The sequence below is a fragment of the Salvia splendens genome, chromosome 1, assembly GCF_004379255.2.
Source record: "Salvia splendens isolate huo1 chromosome 1, SspV2, whole genome shotgun sequence".
In the NCBI taxonomy this organism is placed as follows: Eukaryota; Viridiplantae; Streptophyta; class Magnoliopsida; order Lamiales; family Lamiaceae; genus Salvia; species Salvia splendens.
Window position 1 is genome coordinate 2,519,195 of NC_056032.1, and position 19,821 is coordinate 2,539,015.

Sequence of the window (19,821 nt, forward strand, 5' to 3'; positions counted from 1 at the left end):
TCATTGCATCTATGATTCCCACATGCCTATCAGATATGACACATATTTCATGCTTTGCTACATGAAGTCTAATGCGTTCCATAAACCAATTCCAACTTTCTTTGGTTTCCTCATCAACAATGGCATATGCAACAGGCAAACATTTCTTATTAGCATCAAATCCAACGGCAATAAGAATTTTACCTCGACATCGTCCACGTAGATGAGTTCCATCAACCGTTAAAACTGGTTTGCATAGTTGAAAAGCCTCCACAGCTGGTCCAAAAGCCCAGAATACGTACTTGAATACCTTGTTCATACCATTGCTTAATATGTCATCGTGCATCCATTCCACAATTGTGCCAGGATTTTGTCTTTGCACTTCATTCAAATAAGCTGGTAAAACTTTGAACGACCACTCCCATCCACCGTATACAAGCTCAATCGCTGTCCTCCGAGCATACCATGCTTTCTTGTAACTAACTTTGACATGAAATCTATTTTCAATATCCGCCACAATTGCTTTTACCTTGTAGCAAGGATCGTTTTCTATCTGATGGCGAACACTCAACGCTATCATACCCGACGAAAGATTAGCGTGGCCATTATAGTTACGATCCCCCATGCAAGTATGAGCAGTGCTGAACACTCTAATTTGCCAGTGTTCATCATGCTTCCTCAGTGTTGCTCGGCACTCCCACAAACATTTAGGTAAGGACGTATCTTTCGGATTTCCCTGTGGCCACTTACAAACTGCATGCCATCTCTTTCCTTTACTTTCAACAACTGTATATTGTCGGATTTTTTCCAAATGCCAATGAGTCACAGCTGCCTTCAATTCCAACTTCGTTCTAAATTTAGTATGCAAACCGACATTGGTAGGATCCTTTTCACTCCAATAATGCACACTGGGATCATCACGCTCAAAGTTTTTGGGATCAAAACTATCATATGGACCTGGTAAGGTGCGAAAGTAGTTGATTCCAGGCTGTGGGAACTGTGGAACTACTCTTCCTCCAACTGCCCTTCCACCAACTGATGTTTCTCCAACTGCTGTTTCTCCAAGTGGAATGGATGGTCTTGAAGCAACAAATTGTTCATCATCCGACGGATCACCATCTGAGTCTGTACTAACCGTGTCGGAATCTTCAGAATTATAAGGTGATTGTGGATCAAGAAAGTCGGCTTTATCAGGACCTATTATGTCCTCCACCACATCACAATTGTCACGATCCCCTAAATGCACGCCTCCAGCTTCAAAATCTTGTGTTGCAGCTAAATATGGTTCTTCGGCTCTCGTAGACGTACCAACATCAAAATCTTGTGTTGCAGCAAAATATGGTTCTTGGGCTCTCGTTGACGTACCAGCATCATAACTTATGACATGATGACTATGATGTTGAGTAATTGCCGAATACTCAACATATAATTCAATTACACCTCCAATAACCATACTCTCACTAAACATTAGATGCATGCATACTTCTTCTAGTTGAACACCTATAAACGTGACTCCGGATCCAAAGCATATAGTACGTTTCCATATTATTTGAATATTGTTTTCATATATGCTTATCCCCATCCTTTCACAAATTTTTTCCACAAGGTCATCGTACGAAATTGTTTCATCCAACATAATGAATCCTTTAGCAAAAGGAGGATCATACGAAATAACTGCTCCGGGAATTATCTTTCCACCCCAATATAAATTGACACACCACGTCATACTATCTGCAATAATGTAAAATACAAATAAATATGTATTATTTTTACATTCATCATTATGTAGAGTCAGCCAAAAAATTGACAAAATAATTCTATTAAATACACTACAATATGTATTATCATAACAATCCATAAAATATACTATAACATATAATAGCATAACAATTGGTCAAAATATTTCCATTAAAATGTATACTATCATAATAATCCATCGAAATATTAGTGTACCCATAATAATTGGTCAAACTATTATATTAATTACACTACAATATATATTATCACAACAATCAATCAAATATTGGAAGACTAATGTTTAGAAGAATGAGTCTAAAATTTGATAGACTAACCGATTAGAAGGACTAATGGTTGAAAGAATTAGCCAAATTCAAAATATCCACGCTTAAATCCACCACCGGGTCGACCCGAGCGAAAGGTTTTTATGCGTTTGGGAAGGGTTTTCGCGTTTTGGGGAGGGAAAGTGTTTAGGGTCGCGATGTTGGGGGAGATCTGATAAGGATATGGTTCAACAGAAACACGCCGCTCAAATTGGCGTTTTTAAGAATAACACGCCAACCTCAGTGGCGTTTTTATTAGTAAATACGCCTACTGCATTGGCGTTTTATTAATTAAACACGCCAACTACATTGGCGTTTTAGCTTAAAACACGCCAACTTCATTGGCGTTTTTTTCCCCCGCTGTATTTGGCGAAAATACACCTCCAATACGACGCGAAGATAAACGCCAATGAGGTTGGCGTTTTTACTAATAGAAACGCCAATGTGGTTGGCGTTTTTCCCATTTTTGGAATAGATAACAAAATTGGTACATTTACGTAATCTTTAGTGTAAAGTGCCCCATAAACCCGATTTTCCCAATAACTTTGAAGGGAACAATAAAAAAAAGGTTGAGAAAAATCAAGAAATGGGAGAAGAAAAAGGCAAGATTGAAGCTTTGAGGGAATGGGTTGTGGAGCACAAGCTTCGTACTGTAGGTAACGATGAATACATTTTTTCTCTTATTTTTATTTGTTTTTCCATTTACAAGATTGGATTTTTAATAGTGTTTTCGCTCTGTTGGATTTTTTTAAGGGACGTTGTGGGCGAGTGGGATTGTGGGTTCAATGGCATACAATTGGTCTCAGCCGAATATGAAGACAAGCGTCAAGATCATTCACGCTAGGTGCGTTTCTACTTTTGTTTTCTTGAATTCTTGTTTGGAATTTGTAGCTAAAAGGGGATTTAGTTTTGCTTCTTTTTTTCCCCTTGTGTGTGACTTTTGTTGTTCAGTTGTATGATGTTATAATTTGTGTATATGATGTTTGGGGGTATTGTTATGCTTACAAATGCAATTTGGTTGTTTCTAGTTAAGTTGGTGAAGTTATGGTTTTTGAATGTTGTTGGCATGAAGAAATCTTTTTGCTGCGTTTTGTGATATGCTTGTTGTGATTTAGAAGCATACATTAGATGCAATTCTGTAATCATTAGCATTGGGGGATAAATTGTTGAGGTTCTTGACAATAGTGCACTTAATCTTGGATTGAGGATTATAAAATTTGGATTTGTGGTTTTTGTATGTTGTTGGCATGAAGAAATTTGTTTGCTTGATGTGCTTGTGTGATAGGAAGTATACAATACATAGATGCAAATGTGTGATCATTAGCATTGGGGTATCAATCGTTGAGGCTCTTTCTATGACGATAGTGCACTTATCTTGGCTTCTAAAGTTTGATTGACAATTGTTGGCATGAAGAACTCTGTGCTTGTTGTGATTCTGAAGTACACATAGATGCGATCGTCTGATCATTAGCATTGGGGTATAATTGTACAAACTGTTGAGGTTCTAGTTCTAGCTGTGACGATAATGCACTTAATCTTGGCTTCTAGAGGTGAATTGAGGATTGAAAACTTGAATTTATGGTTTTTGTATGTTGGCCGATGTTTATGAAATATTAATCATGAAGAATTGTGCTCGATGTATTCTTATGTGCTCATTGTGATTTTGAAATATATGTGGATGCAATAACTTGCTTCTCAATTGTTAGCATTAGTTCCTCCCATGCTAACATGGAACATAGTTTTGGCTTCTAAAGTGGATTAAGGATTGAACTATTGCATGTTATCTGAGGTTGATCAATAATCTTGGTTCGTAGATACGTATAGTTAGCAATTTAGGAAAATATTTTCTTGCATCCCTTTCTGTTTATGCAACAAGAAACAGGCCCCTGTGGTGCCTGAGCATGGTGATATCCCGTTTCTTCCAAAAGGAGCAAACAGGAGTCGTTTTTGATTTCTTGATTTCCCTTGTCGATTTACAGCCATTTTTGTTGTTTTCAGTAGCATAACTATCTTAAAGTAGTTTTGTTTTTTCTGAGTCTATCATGAAGCAGAGGAGATCTTCCCTCTGCCGCGTCTCGTCAGAGTCTGGTCTCTTAAAAGTAGAGTTCGATTTGTTATAATTAACACCAACACTTGGCAATCAGGTTGCACGCGCAAGCACTTACTCTTGCTGCATTGTCTGGGGCTGCTATTGTCGAGTACTACGACCACAAGTCAGGAGCAAAAACAGAACGAGTTGCAAAGTTCCTCGACCTGAAACAGAACCAACACAAGAATTGAATCACGACCTTACGAGTAAGAAACTGTTTGTGCTTCTTCAAATCCATAATAAACTCGGATGCCATAGTAGATTAGATAGGACATGGTGCAGACGTGCGTAGCTCCAGCGTATAGAGACGAGGAAACTTCGCTCAAGTTCTATGCTTTCAGATTTGAATATTGAGACAAAACGATGTCTTTTTTTTGGCCTTCAACTGAGTTGTGGCAACAACTGAATAAGGGTTGGTTGTGTTAATGATATTTACGATCAAGTTTTAGTTTGTGTAAAAAATCGGAACTCGAACAAAGTTCGTAATATTAATGACCGATTAGTCTTTTCCTTTTTGATAAAAACAAACAAATCAAAATGTATTTTCAAACCGTAAATAAAATGAAGGATATAACTTCAAATTGAATTGATTCCCAATATTTATTTACATTGAATCCTCCATTATAATTACTTATTTTTAAAAAGAGGTTAATCTTAGAAATTTACCAAAGTTCAGATTATTAGTGAAATCTCATGATTACACAAAAGCACACCTACCAGTCTACCAAAGAATATGAACTAGCATGTGATGTCATAAATTGCAAAGGAAAAACATTGCTGTGTCACATCTAGCAGATGCATCATTCACGAGCCATTTTAAAATATGACAATATTCTAATCACTTCTTCCAATAAGAATATACCTTTTTGTATTTATTAGGGAGACTTATTATCTACTAACAATATTTTTTTTTTCTTTCTCTCTTACTTTATTAATTATATATTTAAATTCATATTTAATCTAAAGTGCATATTTTTTTGAAACGGAGAGAGTATGTTAGAAAAAATTGAAGGCAAAACAAAAACACATGAAGCCTTAATTTTCAGCTCCCAACTTAATAATAATAATAATAATAATAATAAAATATCAATATTATTATTATTATTATTATTATTTTCAAATATTATTGTTAAATTAAAATAAAATAGAGACGAGAATGTGTTGAGCAATTAAGCATTTATACTTCTATTTCCATTATTTTGCAATCAGCTAAATAATTAATCATCCAAATTCAACAACCGGACAAACGTCATGTGCGAATACTAGTACTATATTTCAATACCGAGATGAGTTTATAAATACAATTAATTTTTATAATTATTTGGTATGATTTCATCATTACTTTTTATATTGTTCCCAAAATTCTAGATATATAAATTTGTTCGATATTTCAATAATATTTATGAGTGGGAATATAATTAAATTTCTTAATTTACTAGGCACTCCCTCCGTCCTACTCAAGATGACCACATTTTTTAGTTACACAGGATTTTAGGAAGTGTTGTTAAGTGGTATAAAGTAAAGAGGAAAAAAGTAGTTGAATTTTTTAATGAGGTGAGATGAGAGGAGAGGTTATTTTTAAAATTGGAAAATGGTTATGTTAATTAGGACAAGAAAATAAGAAAATGTGGTCATCTTAAATGGGACTAGAGGAGTAAATTATTAGATAACGTAAAAAGTGAAAAATACTCGGACGTGTTTTCAAATTTCAATTGATTGTCTTCCTCTCTCTATCTATGCCTCTATAGCTAATTGCAACTCTCCCCATCTCTCTATTCTCTCTTCCATTTCCGTCGATTCATCTCATGGAGGAGACTCAGACGCCTGAGGAAGAAGTAGAAGTTGAAGTAAGTCGGTGTGAGCGGTATTGGAAAAACTAAATTATCAACTTCAACTAGCTTAACAATTTGCTGTGGGCTTTATAATTCTTCCACAGCGCCCCACCTTCTCCGGCTCTCCGGACCGGCCTTCTCCTGCTCTACGGCGTACCCCGTCAAACGGCATGCCAAAGTAAGTTTTTAATACCCTTTCTTAGACTCAGCCATATTAATATTGGGATCTAAATTTGTGTACAATTTTTTTTTCATATTTGTTGACAGATGACATTCTTCCCTTTTCGCTACCGACCTCGACCGGCGCTCGTTGCAAGCCTTAATCAGCGTGTATACACTCCGGCTCAGCAAATAGAGTTTCACCTCAAGTACGATGACACCATTGCTCCACCAATCCCACAAGGAGTCTTGGAAGATAAGCTGAACTTCCTGGATGAAATTGCCGTGAAAGCGAGGTCCGTGATTGAGGGGAGAGCCAACGAGAAGAACTGCGACCTACTTTGTGCTGTGTATGCCATCTTACTTTAATTAGACTAAATGCATAAATAAATTATAATTTTGAACCTAGATTCATGCATTCATGTTATAGCTAACCATTTGCTTCTGATTCTTTGTTCTAAAAAGGTTCTACCCTTTTGCTTTTGTTTTTCATTTTATTGCTTGTGTTGACTGTCCATTCATATTATTAAGTGACTTGATATTATTGTACAGTGTTATCTATATTTTGGTCACTATATTAGTAATGTATCCATGAAAATGTACTGCATACTGTTTTGTTCAATTCTGAAAATTGGGAAAATAAAAAGAACAGACCAATCTACCCCTGTCATACAATTGAGTTGACCCAAAACACCCCAGTTTTAGTTTCCCCTAAAATCTGGTAGCACTGCCAATTTGAAGCTCCCGGTTCAGTGAATTCCAGCGACGGAACAAAACTGTCTGTATCAAAAATCTTCTGTGCTCCGATCCTTTTGTGCTTTATCTGAATTCTGTTTTAATAAAGGGTTGGAAATGATGTAGGAAATTGTTTTGTGGTAGGTTCAAGAACCTGTCGCTCCTGAGCACCGCAAAGGCCGGTGGCGGTCCGTCGCGATACTTGAAGCACCCAACTGGAAACTGGGCGCCTAATGAAGAGCTTGACCGTGACCGTGACCGTGACCCGCTCCTGCCACTCCTCCAGAAAAAGGTCAATCAGCCTAACGATATTGTCGTAGGCCGTCACCCCATGCCGGTGGGCTCTGGCCCACAATCTCCCATAATGAGCGACGAACTCCACCTGTGAGTCCCCGTAGCATCGGCGATTCGTCCAATAGTAGCATATCACCGCCTCCGGACCGGCGTGCGAGCTAAGGGGCCTACGGTGGGTGAATCGCTGAAGTGTCATCTACATAGAAGGAAGAGGTTTCTCAATATCAACTCATGATGGGTAGGATATAAAGAAAGTACAATATGATATGCATGTGATAGAGGGCATAGGACTAATCGTTGTGTCAAAAGATCATAATAAGGTTCTCATGTGGAGATTACAATCTATAAATAATTTGGTTTGGGCTATATATGCATCCCCAATGGATATATAGTAGAACGAGTTTCGTCGAAACATAAGAGTAGTATGGTGATGTCGTAGTTCCCTCTCGAACTCACTTGCATCTATCGTCTCATATTTCGCTAAAAAATTAGGGGTTCGCCCTAACTTGCATGTTCTTGTTCATTTCATCGCTCTAGAAAGTGGTAAAGGAGTTTTCATCCTACCACTACTTTTCAAGTGTGTTTCAGCCTAACATACTTTCTTAGGTACTCTAGGTTCGCATACATTAGTCATAGTCTTAGATACTAGTCAACAAGATTTCCACAAACATTGTTCAAAAAGTCGCAAAATTGATCATGCATAACACTTAGTGTCAGATTGCAACTAATAAAGATTCGTGAAATATATATTTTTCTCTAAAAGAAAAGGGACTTAGTTTTTGCATGACTAAGAATTATTTTTCCTTATAAACTTCAAGAAACATAGATATTTAAGTTTAACATTCTAGTCTAGTACTACTATTCTAGACTAAGGCTTGAAAGAAGATTCTTGGGTCCAGAGCGGAAGAACATTGCTCTGATACCACTCTGTCACGACCGCACTTACTAGTGATAGTGAGTGTGGCTTCATTGTGACTAAATAAAACGTGAAGATGGAAGAAATAAGCATAGATAGTGAGTCAAATCAACATAAGTTTCAAAGTACGAAAGTGGTACATGGCCAATCAAAACAAAGTACGATAACTAGGTCTAGGAAATCCTAGTACAAAACTACTAGTGCAGCGGAAGAGTCCAAGACAAAGGAGCGTGTGTCAAGACACACTTCTTTCGGTATTCTAATGATACTTAGAATGAAAAAAGGTAAATGAGACTTTATATTGCGGACACCCCGAAATGGCAAATTATGACATTATTTCACAGACGGAGGCAGTATATAACATTATCACACGCAATAGTTCAAATAGAGTTTTTTAGTAAAATGTGATAATAATTTTTTATTTTAGTAGTAAATAACAAAATTAATAGTGAATTAGAGAATTTATTCAAGATTTTTATAGAGGTAGATTTTTCAAGCGGCCCAAAAGGCCCAATTCAGATCAATATATATGCTGGGCTATCTTTGTAATATAGACTTCTGCCCCTGTAAGTAGTGTGATATTTTAATCTAGTCCTTCATGTTTGACTATTCACATTTTTCACCACAGAAAACGAATCTCATGACATAGTGGTGGCACCTTTTCCAAACCTCCCAAATTATGCCTATTCGAGTTGTGCTAAATCCAACGTACATATGATATAATAGTAGTACTATACAAAAAGTATTATAATTTAGAACAGTAATTCACTAAATTTGTGAAGAATTCATGAATGTTAGTATATAAAAAAAATTCCTACTACAAAACATTCGGACACATCTCTGAGATGACATGTGCAAATGTAAAGAGTTTTATATATGAGGGCAAACAAGGTACATATGCAATAGTTAATATTGTTCTTCCAAAACAATCCATCATTTAACCAACATGAATGAGATTTGTAGACATAGCTAAATTTATTTATTTGCAACTATCATGACTATAAATCAAACATTTTGTGCCACACATTGATTGGTTGTGAGTTTGAGTTGGTTAGAATTGAATATGAGATTGTGGATCCTATACTCTAGGAGGCAATGAGTAAATTATCATGGAATATTCATATCAAATCATGTGCCTTTTGTTATGCATATTTGATCAAAATTTGGTTCGTCATGCAACTCCAAAAAAATAGTTAGAAAAATTATAAAATTTGGTTTTGTTATCTTAGTATACTATTTTGTTGATGTTTTCAGCCAAAAGAAGTCGTTTTTTGTATGAACAAACGATATTGTTTAACTCACTGCTAGTGACCTCCACGTATGATTTCTCGGCTGCCATACCGAATATAATTTCACCCAAAACAAAAAATTCTTTGTAGATAATTAGGAATAAATTCAAATTTTTACTGATTTTTAAAATTGCAGTACATATTTGATTCAAAATTTATGAGTTTTACCGGTAATATATCGAGAAACATATAACTCAATCGTAGTAAAATACTCCATATAGATAAAGCCCAAACATGTAAATTCATCTTTTTTACCAAGCATCACTTTCCATTGTAGAAGCAAATTTGGTCACACTTATTGGAATATACAATGCAATGAATGTCAACCAATTTTTAATCCCAGAAAGTAGACTACATATTTTACCACAATTGACCAAAATTTACCCTCTCCCGACAAGCAAAATATCCCTAAATTGAGGGGGGCCTGGTCATGAAATATGTGTTACAAAATGTTCACTTAAAATGAATATTATCTCTGTTTTGTGGGTTCCAAAAAGTATGTCCTTTCCCAAATTTTGATCCATGGTGTAATAATCATCTGCTCCACCTAAATGGATTTTATAACACTACAGACTTTTCTTTCATGTCTTTTTGCATATTATGTCCTATTATCATCCCTCATAAGTCTACATCTCCATTCTCTTTCACATATATAGAGAGAGGATCAACTGATCAAATGACCCTATTTTGTTTTTATCCGTTGCACAATGTTAGAAGCCAAAAAGATGATGAGCACTAATATAGTAGTAACACAAAAGCAATTCAGATTATAGGCAGCAATGAAAATCAACAAAATCAGTATAGACACACGCAAACGCTCTATCCAAACACACTATAGAAGAAAAGCAACGAGCGGACACAAGAAAATTGTTATAAACAAAAAAACGTACTATATTCCTAGTTTGAGAGGATTTCTTAATTCGGTTCGATTATTAACTGAACTGAATGATTAACCAGCCCTGAACAACCAACCCTAACTATGCAATTAAAATGATAAGAACTCAACTTTTACAAACAAAAATGTGTTTACCCCATTTGAGATCAAAATACTCCTACTATTTTGATAAGGTGGTGGGGTCCGGCTGTATGAGAATGGACAAATTACAAGAATTCAAGGCAACGGACAAAGTAGGTCCCACACATGGTTAAGAGTCTTGTAAAATCATTAAGAATTATGTATTTGTATCTTTTCCAAAGTGTAACATTTCTCATTTTCAAGAAACCCATCACTATTACTCAATATATAGTAGTACTAGTAAAAGGATATGACAAGTAATAAAAGACAAGTGTGAATGATTCTAGTCGACAGACCTCTTCATTACATTGTAGAAAGTGTCTGCAAAATTATTGTTGCAAAATACCAAATATTTTTGCATTCTTTCTCTATCTCTATCAAGATTAGAGTGGACATGGGAGTAGATTAATACCCCAATCAAATGTGTCTTTATCTTCACCAAAACATGTGCAACACTTTGACTAAACCAAACTATATGATTCTTTTCTTTTGTGTTTGTTTGTGTTGATCAATGATTAGACATAGGAAATGGGACCTTGCACATGCTCAGCTAGTGACATGTGATCCAACCTTTTTCTTTCTATCTTAAATTTCTTTTGACGTCTTAAACCAACACATTATCTACAAAGCCTCCTTGATGGAGACAAGCACACACAACTAGATCTAAATCCCAAATCCATTTTCCAAATCTTTATGCATGTAATGTTTGCTTAGTCACCAATCATGTCACACAAAATCTTCTATTACTCCTACAATTCAACACCAAATACCAATTCTAGCCTCTTTGCAAAACAAAGTTGTGAAGCAAATCAAGAAAATTCTAAACATTGGATCCATTTATTTCCCAACCTTAAATCAAAACTCATCATCATCATCATCATCATCATCATACCAAATACCAATATCACATTAGATATACAAGGAAGAATTCAATACACTCCAGACTGAAAACTACAACAAAAAAGTAAACTAAGATTAACATATCACAACATGATGAAACAGAGTAGCAGCAACAACATGAAAGCACCAATCTTGAAATGTGAAAATGTATAGTAACATATCAGCTAATTACCTCACTAAATCCAACCCTTTTCCCCTCTCTTCCTCCTCAGCCACTCACAGCCAGTAAAGAAGGAATTGCAGCCAAATTAGGTGTCACATTCTTGTTACTACTATTATCCCTCTTGACAGAAGAAGAAGAAGAAGGCTTGCTACCAAAAGCCCTCATTGGACTTGCAAGAGCCCAACCCCAGCTCTTGCTCCTCCCATGGGAGAGATGCCTAATCGCCTTCGAATTCTCCTCTGCAGAGGATGAAATCCAATACGAGGAAGACGAAGACGAAGAGGAGGACGAGGTGATCATGAATCCACCAAAGATCCCTCCACACCTGACCCTCTCCTTGATGCAATCTTGGCCATTCATCCTATCCACAGATTGTGCCTTGGGCTTCCCTTCCCTCTGTGACTCAACACGGCGGAGGGTACAATCGCCAAACCCGGTCGAAATCCTCTCAAAGAAATCACCAGAAAAACTCCTACTCCCACAGCCAACAGATCTGGATCTTGACACTTTCCCATCATATGCAGATTGATCAGGGGCTCCATTCTTATCCACCACCACAAAATCCTCCCCTTTCTTCTCCCTAGGCCTAATCCCACCACCACCACCACTATTACTTCCAACACCACCACCACCATTGACAGAAGATGATCCAACAGTGCTAAAGTTTGAATCTTTCTCACTCTTTTTAACACTAGAATGCTTTGACATGTAAAGAAATGACCAGAAACCCCTCCTATGAGGGCTATAATCGTCAGAGAAATTTTCATCCAAGAAATGCATACCTCTTCTGGGAGTTGCGGTGGATTTGCTCCTCTTGAAAACAATGCTGCCGGAATCCGATCCCCCCACCGCCACTCCTCCATCTTTCTTGCTCTTCTTCTTCTGCGTCAAAACAAAGGGCAATCTTGACCTCCTCGAGTAATAGTTGCACTCGCCGCTGCTCCCATCCTCGGAAGCTTTGGCGGAGGAGGGGGCGAGTTGGCGGGGCTGGTCGCCGGCGGCGAAATCAGATCTAGAGGAGGATGAGGACGAGGAGGAAGGGAAAATGGCGACAGGGAATGGAGAGGAGACGAGTTTCCCGAGCTTCTCTTGAAGGCAGGCGGCGCAGATCCCGCCGGAGGTGCTGTTTTTGTACGGATGGTTGGTGCATTGCATGCTGCCTTCCCCCATATCCTCATGCACCACCTCCATCACCATTGCCAAAGCTCGATGATGATTTCTTGAAAAAGCAGTGGTTTTTTAAAGCTTTTTCGATTGCCCAGATGGGAAAAATCCAATCTTGCAATGTGGGCTTTGGTTTTACTATCGGAAATTGTGTTGGATTCTTGAAACTACGCAAACAAGAGAAGAAAAATCAAATCTTTTTTATCTGGGATGATGAGTTTCGGCCATGGACATTAACACTGAGCTCTGGAATATTAGGATGGAGAGAAAGGGATCAAAGGAGGTGAGGTGTATAGAGAGAGGGAGAGAGAGAGAGAGAGAGAGAGAGAGAGAGTGGCAATGAAGTAAGTGGGGGAAGGAGAGTGAAGGGGAGAGTCCCCAGAAGCACGTGGAAATCAGACTTGTTTATGCAATTAACTCTGACAACCGAACAAGACAACCGAAACCCTAATTGTTCTTAGCGCCACTCTATTGGGCCTTGTTTGGGGGCTCTAGATTGCTAGATTTAACCAAGAGAGAGATTCAAATTGAGAAATGGATTACAACTGCATTATTAACTTAGGGTGGGGAAAGAGATGGAAGGGGAGGGAGGGAGGGAGAGAGAGTGGAGTAATTTCAAAGAGTAATGAGTTCTTGAAGATTTGGATGTGTATTATTATTAGGTTGGGAAATGACTAGTGAGTAGTGAGCTCTTGTAGCTTTGGATACTACAAATATGTATTGGAAGTTGGATTATAGTATATTCGATTAGTAAGTAGTAATGGCTATTTTGAGAACACTATATTGATTTCGGCTTAATTTTATTTTTAGAAAAATTATCTTAAATGCAATTGATAAAATTGTTACGAATTGAGAAAATGAAAATATTGAGTAAGTAGTAACGACAATCTTGAAAATGCTAATATTTCGCCTTAATATTATTTTTGGAATAGTTATCTTAAAACTCATTGATAAAATTAATAATACAAGTTAAACGTTATGATAGACATGTTCATCAATTGTAGTAGTATAAAATATTAATCTATACATAATAATGGAGTATAACGGCTATATATATGTGCCGATATGCAAGATAAAATTTTTTAATGTTTTCTTAATTTTAGTATGTGTGACCTCTAATTTGGAAAGGAAACAACGACCACTGTAATATTCAAGATAAAAAATTTTGAACATTTCATTTGTTTTGGTTTAGGATTTCAATTTGAATGAAACAGTACATGTTTATGCAATGAGATATCAGTAGTTTTAGTTTCAAAAATTAGTTCTAACAAATTAAGGGAACGACGGTTCCGGTTCAAAACTTAGAAATTTTTTAATATAAAAAATTTGTAATAAATATAGAGCTTTTCAATGTTTATTAAATATATAATGCGTGTGAATTTAAATTGTGTTTTGCTTATAATAGAAAAAAAATATTAATAAAATTGCGAATATATTCTTGGACCACAATATTAAATTTATGTCACCGCCATTAATTTCCTTTTATATTCCTTTATTTTAGTTGCCGTTTTCTTTATTTTTTATTTATTTTCTTCATTTCTAAAGCCACGTAAAAATTTCAATATAAAAAAAATAAAAAAACCAACAATATAATTTGAGGTAATTTATATAAACCAAAATTAATAAACGGTACTTAGTTATTCAAACTTATAATCAATGTGTTTAGTTCTGTGGTTTCTAGAGTTTACATAATTAAATTGTTATATGATTATTTATAAAAGTAATTTACCGATGTAATCAATACTAGTACTATAATACATATAAAATATATAGTGTAGGACAAGGAAAGGCAATAGTTATAGTAGCACTTTATAGATGGTTTTATTGATTTTGGAAAGGCTGCAACAAATGTGAATTTTACTGTCCTATGTTTGGTTTTTCTGAATAACTTAGAATCATCATTCCTCAATGTGTGTTCAATCATCTTTCTTCACACAATGGATATCTACAAGAGGCCCTCTCTAAGCTTCCCCGCAATTAATATGTATGGATCATCACTCTAATTTATCAACCCCATCAAATATCCCGAGTTCATTATTCATGCCTCTCACAATTATATTTTTATTTTACACTAGTATGTAAAAAACATTAAAAGCCTCTGTATGGATGGTGTGTGCAGCCATGGACGGAACTAGACTTTCAAATAAGCCGGTGCTGAAATTTTAAAAAAAATATTATTATTATTATTATTATTATTATAAAATATTCAACTCAAATAAAATGTCTTTACAATTTTTTACGAGACTCTAGATGATAACTTTTTTCGACGTGTCGCCATTTCTTGAAACCGTCGAAGGATGTCCTCATTTTTAATTTTGTTCAAAATTTCCCTCTCAGTATATACAACTAAGATATCATTCATCCAACCGTCAATCAAGAATCAAACCTTTGATTTTCTGGAAAATACAAGTTGTAATTTGCTGCCTCTATTCGACAGTCCGACTCCAAAGCTATGCTATAATTCGCTGCCTCTGTTATGGTTTTAGAAGGAGAAGAGCCGCTATTGTAATTTTAGATTTGGGCTTCAATTAGGGCTGCATTATTTTTTTCATTATCAAATAAAATTACATACAATAAAATATAAAGGCACAACTTAAAGTCCAATAAAATAAAATTAGGGACCCACTTGAAAACCCAATTACACTGCGCTGTCTTCTTCAATTAGGGATAGCTCTTTTTCTTCTTCTTCTTCAATTTAGGGATATTCTTCTACTCTTCGTCTACATCAAATTTCAGGCCATCCAAAGCCGGGGCGGAGATCGGGCGAAGTGCGGCTGCATAGGGGGGGGTCTGGGTCCGGTTCCGGCCAAGCCCCCGCTGGAGCGGTGGCTTAGCCGCAGGTGTCTCCGTCCCTATGTGCAGCACGTGTTACGATATTGGTTGAAGTGGAGGTGGGAGCTATGGCGCATGCTGCTCAACGGCATGTGACATACACACCTATAACTTTACATGCATAGCAACATAACTTGTGTTACACGTTGTGTCGAAGGCTTTGCAACCTTATGTTACACTTTTTTGGGTCATTTTTTCACAACGTTTCGTGTTGTGTCTAAGGATACGTCTAGATGTATAATTTGCATCTAAACTTGTAGAAATAGGTAATCATACATGTGAAATAGTTGTAAACATGTATATTGTTGCAAGTTGAACTGAAAAAAAAATTGTTTCCGCAAGATAAATTATGTCATAGGTAGTACGTGCTTTCAAATTAACGTACTATTATTCTAATGATAAAACAACCTCTTTTTAATACGTAGAAACACCACAAACTCGCTTATCACCAACTAACTTGACAATCTTTCAAAAATCAAGCAAATAATACTAAGTGATGTTTGAAAGATTTAAAATAAAGAATGTATGGAGAGGTTTGTTTTTCTATTTCGAAGTTTATACATGTATAAGCTTATAAGGAAATGAAAAACTTTACCATCAACCCGCATCATAGAGCCAAAGATATTTACAATAAAATTAAATGAAAAATGCCGAAAAAGACATGATATTATATTTGATAGTAAAATATAGAGTAAAGACCAAAATTGTTCCTGAACATGTGCCCATTTTATGATTTTGATCATATACTTTATCATTTGAATTTTTGCATCCTGAACATTTTAACTCGGATCACAATTGATCCTACACTAACTATTCTGTTAGAGTATAGGATCCACAATCTCATATTCAATTCTAACCAACTCAAACCCACAACCAATCAATGTGTGGCACAAAATTCAAATTGTTAGTGTAGGACCAATTGTGATTCGAGTTGAAATGTTCAGGATACAAAAATTCAAACGATAAAGTATAGGACCAAAATCATAAAATAATCATATATTCAGGACCAATTTTGGTCTTTATTCTAAAATATAACTTTAATCTTTAAAGTTTGATTAAATTTCGTTTTGACTTTAGAATAAAACTTTAATCTTGAAAGTTTGATTAAATTTCGTTTTGACTGAATAAGTGTTTGTCAAACAGAGAAAAAAAGTAAAAAAGTAAAATGTACAAGTAAAAAAGAAAACAGAAAAAATGGAATTATTTATCTTGAGTGCAAAGAATTGAATTTTGTTTTTGTTTAGCGAAAAAGCAGATATTCCAAAACCAAAACCGCCGTCACCCCGATTGAGAAAACCAGCTTTCCTCAAATCAGACACCACACACTTTCTCTCTCGCGATTGAAATTAAAGATTTAATTTTTCATCTTCAATTGAGGAGAGGGAGTGAAGTCCCACCGCAAAAATGAGCGAAGACACCAAGAGGAACGGCACTGGAGCGGCGTCGCCCTCCGTCGACGATCGGAAGTCCTCAATCGGATCGAATCCCAGCAAGAAAGTCATCATCAAGAGCGCAGACATGAAGGAGGACATCCAGAAAGAAGCAATTGACATTGCAATTGGCGTAATTTCTCTCTCTCCCCTCTCTAATTTCAATTTTCTATGTGATTTTTATGGAATTTTGTTGATTTTTTCATAGGCGTTTGAGAAGTTTAGTGTAGAGAAGGATGTGGCGGAGCACATAAAGAAGACATTCGACAAAAAATACGGCCCAACTTGGCATTGCATCGTTGGCAAGAATTTCGGTATCCAAAATTCCTCTTGTTGATTGTGTTTATTGCTTGGTTTCCATTGGATAGTGTTGAAGACGCTTGGAGTGCTTCTGTTTTTGACATTATTGTTTGATGAAGCTGTTAACATTGTTTGTTTTAGCTCAGCTATGTGCTGGCCTTTTACTTGATGTGTTGTTTGTGTTTATGTTGCGTTTTAACCTTATTTTGGATCTAGGATAGCCTCCGTTGCATATTCGAAAGTGTAAGAGGTCTAGTGTATAGTTTCCTTGTGTAGTTATCGAGTTAAGCAGCTGATAGGAGTTGATTTCTCCCTATTCTTGTAATCTTATGACTGGTCTGATATAGAGAAAGGCCTTATTAAGCTGTTTCTTTATATGCTCATTTGTGCTTAGTTTTCGAGTTATGCTATAGAGCTTGATGTTGGTCTTTATGCGAGTGTTTGTGAGTTGATCTGTAGATTTAATAGATGCAACAATGATAGCTTGGTTAGAGCACTGAGCTGTCCTTCGCGTTTTAACCTTATATTGGATCTAATTGAGTGTATAGTTTCCTTATGTTGTCATTGCTTTAAGCAGATGAAAATTTTGCACTTTAGTTACTCCATTTTCATATTGCCCCTAATATTGGATGTAGTACTAGTAAATTGATGATTCCTCTAGTTGATTTACGTAAAAACTCTACACTTGCAGGAAAGCATGTGTTGCTTAGAAATTGCTGGATTACATGGTTACATTAGAACATATTGATTGGTGTGAATAAAGAAGCGGATAGATTGGTGTTCTTTTCTATATTGGAACAACAGACTTCCTAGCAATTGTAATTTGAAATTCGTTTTTGTCTTTGCTTTCGCTTTTCATCTTACAGCCTTGGCACATGGACTATGTATGACTTTTTGCTTCATCTTGTGTTTTCTTGAGTAAGATCAGAAATAACATGATCACTTTTCCGTACAAGTTATGTGTCTGTCAGAATATCGGTCGTCTGAACTTTGATTAAACATCTTTGGTTTCTGAATATATTTTTCTTAGAAAGAGTTCCACAGAAACATTGAATCTTTTGACTGTTTTTCATTTCATTTCTCATATAGTATTATACTCCTATGACCCATATGCATCTATGTCATCTTTCCACCGATATGTTTACAAACAAATTATACTACTATCATCTTTCCATCTGATATATGTTTACAAATAAATTACAACAGACAATTATCTGGATTAGGTATTACCATATAATAAAATGCACTCTAATTTGTCTTTGCCTATTGTCCTTAGGTTCTTATGTAACTCATGAGACGCATCACTTTGTCTACTTCTATTTGGACACCAAAGCTGTACTCCTCTTCAAATCTGGCTGATCCGTGCAATGACTTGAATGGGGATACGGACAGTGACGAATTGAAGAAGACAAGATGATTATGTCACAGCCCCTCCTTGTTTTTTGTACGTATTATGATTCAATATCTATATCTATGGAGACTCCCTTGTTCTTGTATATTTCGTGTGCTGTGTTGACACTAAGGAGTAAGGTGTCGTTAGTTCCCACTGTTTGATGTCCATTTTTTCTGTTTGCTCGTTGTTCTTGAAGATAAGAATGGTAAAACAAATTTATAAGAAATCTTTGCTTCTGTGTAGCAATGCATGAGTTCTTATCTTCATTTTTTCCTGGTTTGATCGCTGTGTTATGAATCAGTTTGAGCAATGGTTAGGGGTGTTCTTGATTTGTCTTTCTGTTTTCATCAAGACTGTAGAGTTAATTAAGCTCTTTTTAGTTTTGTGAATGACATGATCTCGACCTAGACTTGATGCTGTTCTTGTGTAAATGCGATACTTGATGCAATATACGTTGTTTAGAAGCATTTTCGCATTTTGGCCCTTTATATACCTTTGATGATCCTCAACTACTTACCTACTCTGTTAATCTGTTTAAATCTTGAATAGGCCTACTTGATACGTGAAAAGGAGACTAGCTAAACCGTAAGATTTTATTCTAAAATCAATTGATGATTGAAAATGGTTTATTCCGTATTTAAGTTGATCTCATTTATTTCATATTTTCAATGTGGAATAACTCACATTTGAGTATCTGATTGGCACCCTTTTACCGTCCTGGCTAAAGTGAAAAAAAGAAGATAATGTTAGTGTTTTAGGTTAGTTTGGTAATAAAATTGATAATGACCTGATAAAAATGAATCACGTATTGTGGGATTAGAGGAGGGAGTGTTGGTAAAATGGTATATACATCAGGCACTAGATATAAGAGTCTATCTAAGTTATATTAAATTAATTATATATTTATCTACATAAACCTTGGTTTATAAGTGTGAATTTAAATACTTAAATAATTTTAAGTACACATTAAACTCTTTTCATGTGTGAGTTTGTATTCTTTCCTTTGAAAAAAATCCTACGAACTCAAACCCAAAGAAAAAAAGCATGTTTCTATGATTTAATAAGTGACTAATTTGATTCAAGTGGTGAAATATCTATCTTATTGTATTTCTAATGTAAAATGTCCAATTCTTGTGTTTTTATGTTTACCACTAATTGCATCTTAAAGAATAAGCCATTCGGATTCTTAATATCGATCTTAGAGCATTAGTAATGGTGGCGGATAGCTTGGGCCAAGCTATCGGCCACCCCGTGGGCTCTCAAAGGCCCCC

At 35.8% G+C, this 19,821-nt stretch overlaps 4 protein-coding genes across 5 annotated transcripts; 3 read left to right on the forward strand and 1 right to left on the reverse strand.

Annotated features, from left to right (window-relative positions):
- Positions 1-2,609: 2,609 nt before the first annotated feature.
- LOC121795468 lies at positions 2,610-4,634 on the forward strand. Its single transcript, XM_042194010.1, has 3 exons — positions 2,610-2,695; positions 2,793-2,883; positions 4,184-4,634. The coding sequence occupies exons 1-3, from the start codon at positions 2,626-2,628 to the stop codon at positions 4,317-4,319; spliced, it is 297 nt and encodes a 98-aa protein (XP_042049944.1). The 5' UTR covers positions 2,610-2,625; the 3' UTR covers positions 4,320-4,634.
- A 1,223-nt stretch (positions 4,635-5,857) lies between these two features.
- On the forward strand, positions 5,858-7,548 carry LOC121795454. Of its 2 annotated transcripts, XM_042193997.1 has the most exons (4): positions 5,858-5,975; positions 6,065-6,138; positions 6,228-6,469; positions 6,981-7,548. In XM_042193997.1, the coding sequence occupies exons 3-4, from the start codon at positions 6,228-6,230 to the stop codon at positions 7,240-7,242; spliced, it is 504 nt and encodes a 167-aa protein (XP_042049931.1). In that variant the 5' UTR covers positions 5,858-5,975; positions 6,065-6,138; the 3' UTR covers positions 7,243-7,548. The 2 variants fall into 2 exon arrangements, with proteins under 2 accessions (XP_042049931.1, XP_042049937.1); XM_042194003.1 differs by having other exon boundaries at positions 5,858-6,138; positions 6,999-7,548.
- A 3,709-nt stretch (positions 7,549-11,257) lies between these two features.
- LOC121793775 lies at positions 11,258-13,198 on the reverse strand. The gene has a single exon (XM_042191811.1). The coding sequence runs from the start codon at positions 12,626-12,628 to the stop codon at positions 11,477-11,479; it is 1,152 nt and encodes a 383-aa protein (XP_042047745.1). The 5' UTR covers positions 12,629-13,198; the 3' UTR covers positions 11,258-11,476.
- Positions 13,199-16,654: 3,456 nt separating this feature from the next.
- Positions 16,655-18,796, forward strand: LOC121793786 (dynein light chain LC6, flagellar outer arm-like). The gene is made up of 3 exons (XM_042191819.1): positions 16,655-16,990; positions 17,066-17,171; positions 18,434-18,796. Exons 1-3 carry the CDS (start codon positions 16,832-16,834, stop codon positions 18,514-18,516), a joined length of 348 nt encoding a protein of 115 aa, XP_042047753.1. The 5' UTR covers positions 16,655-16,831; the 3' UTR covers positions 18,517-18,796.
- Positions 18,797-19,821: the final 1,025 nt, after the last annotated feature.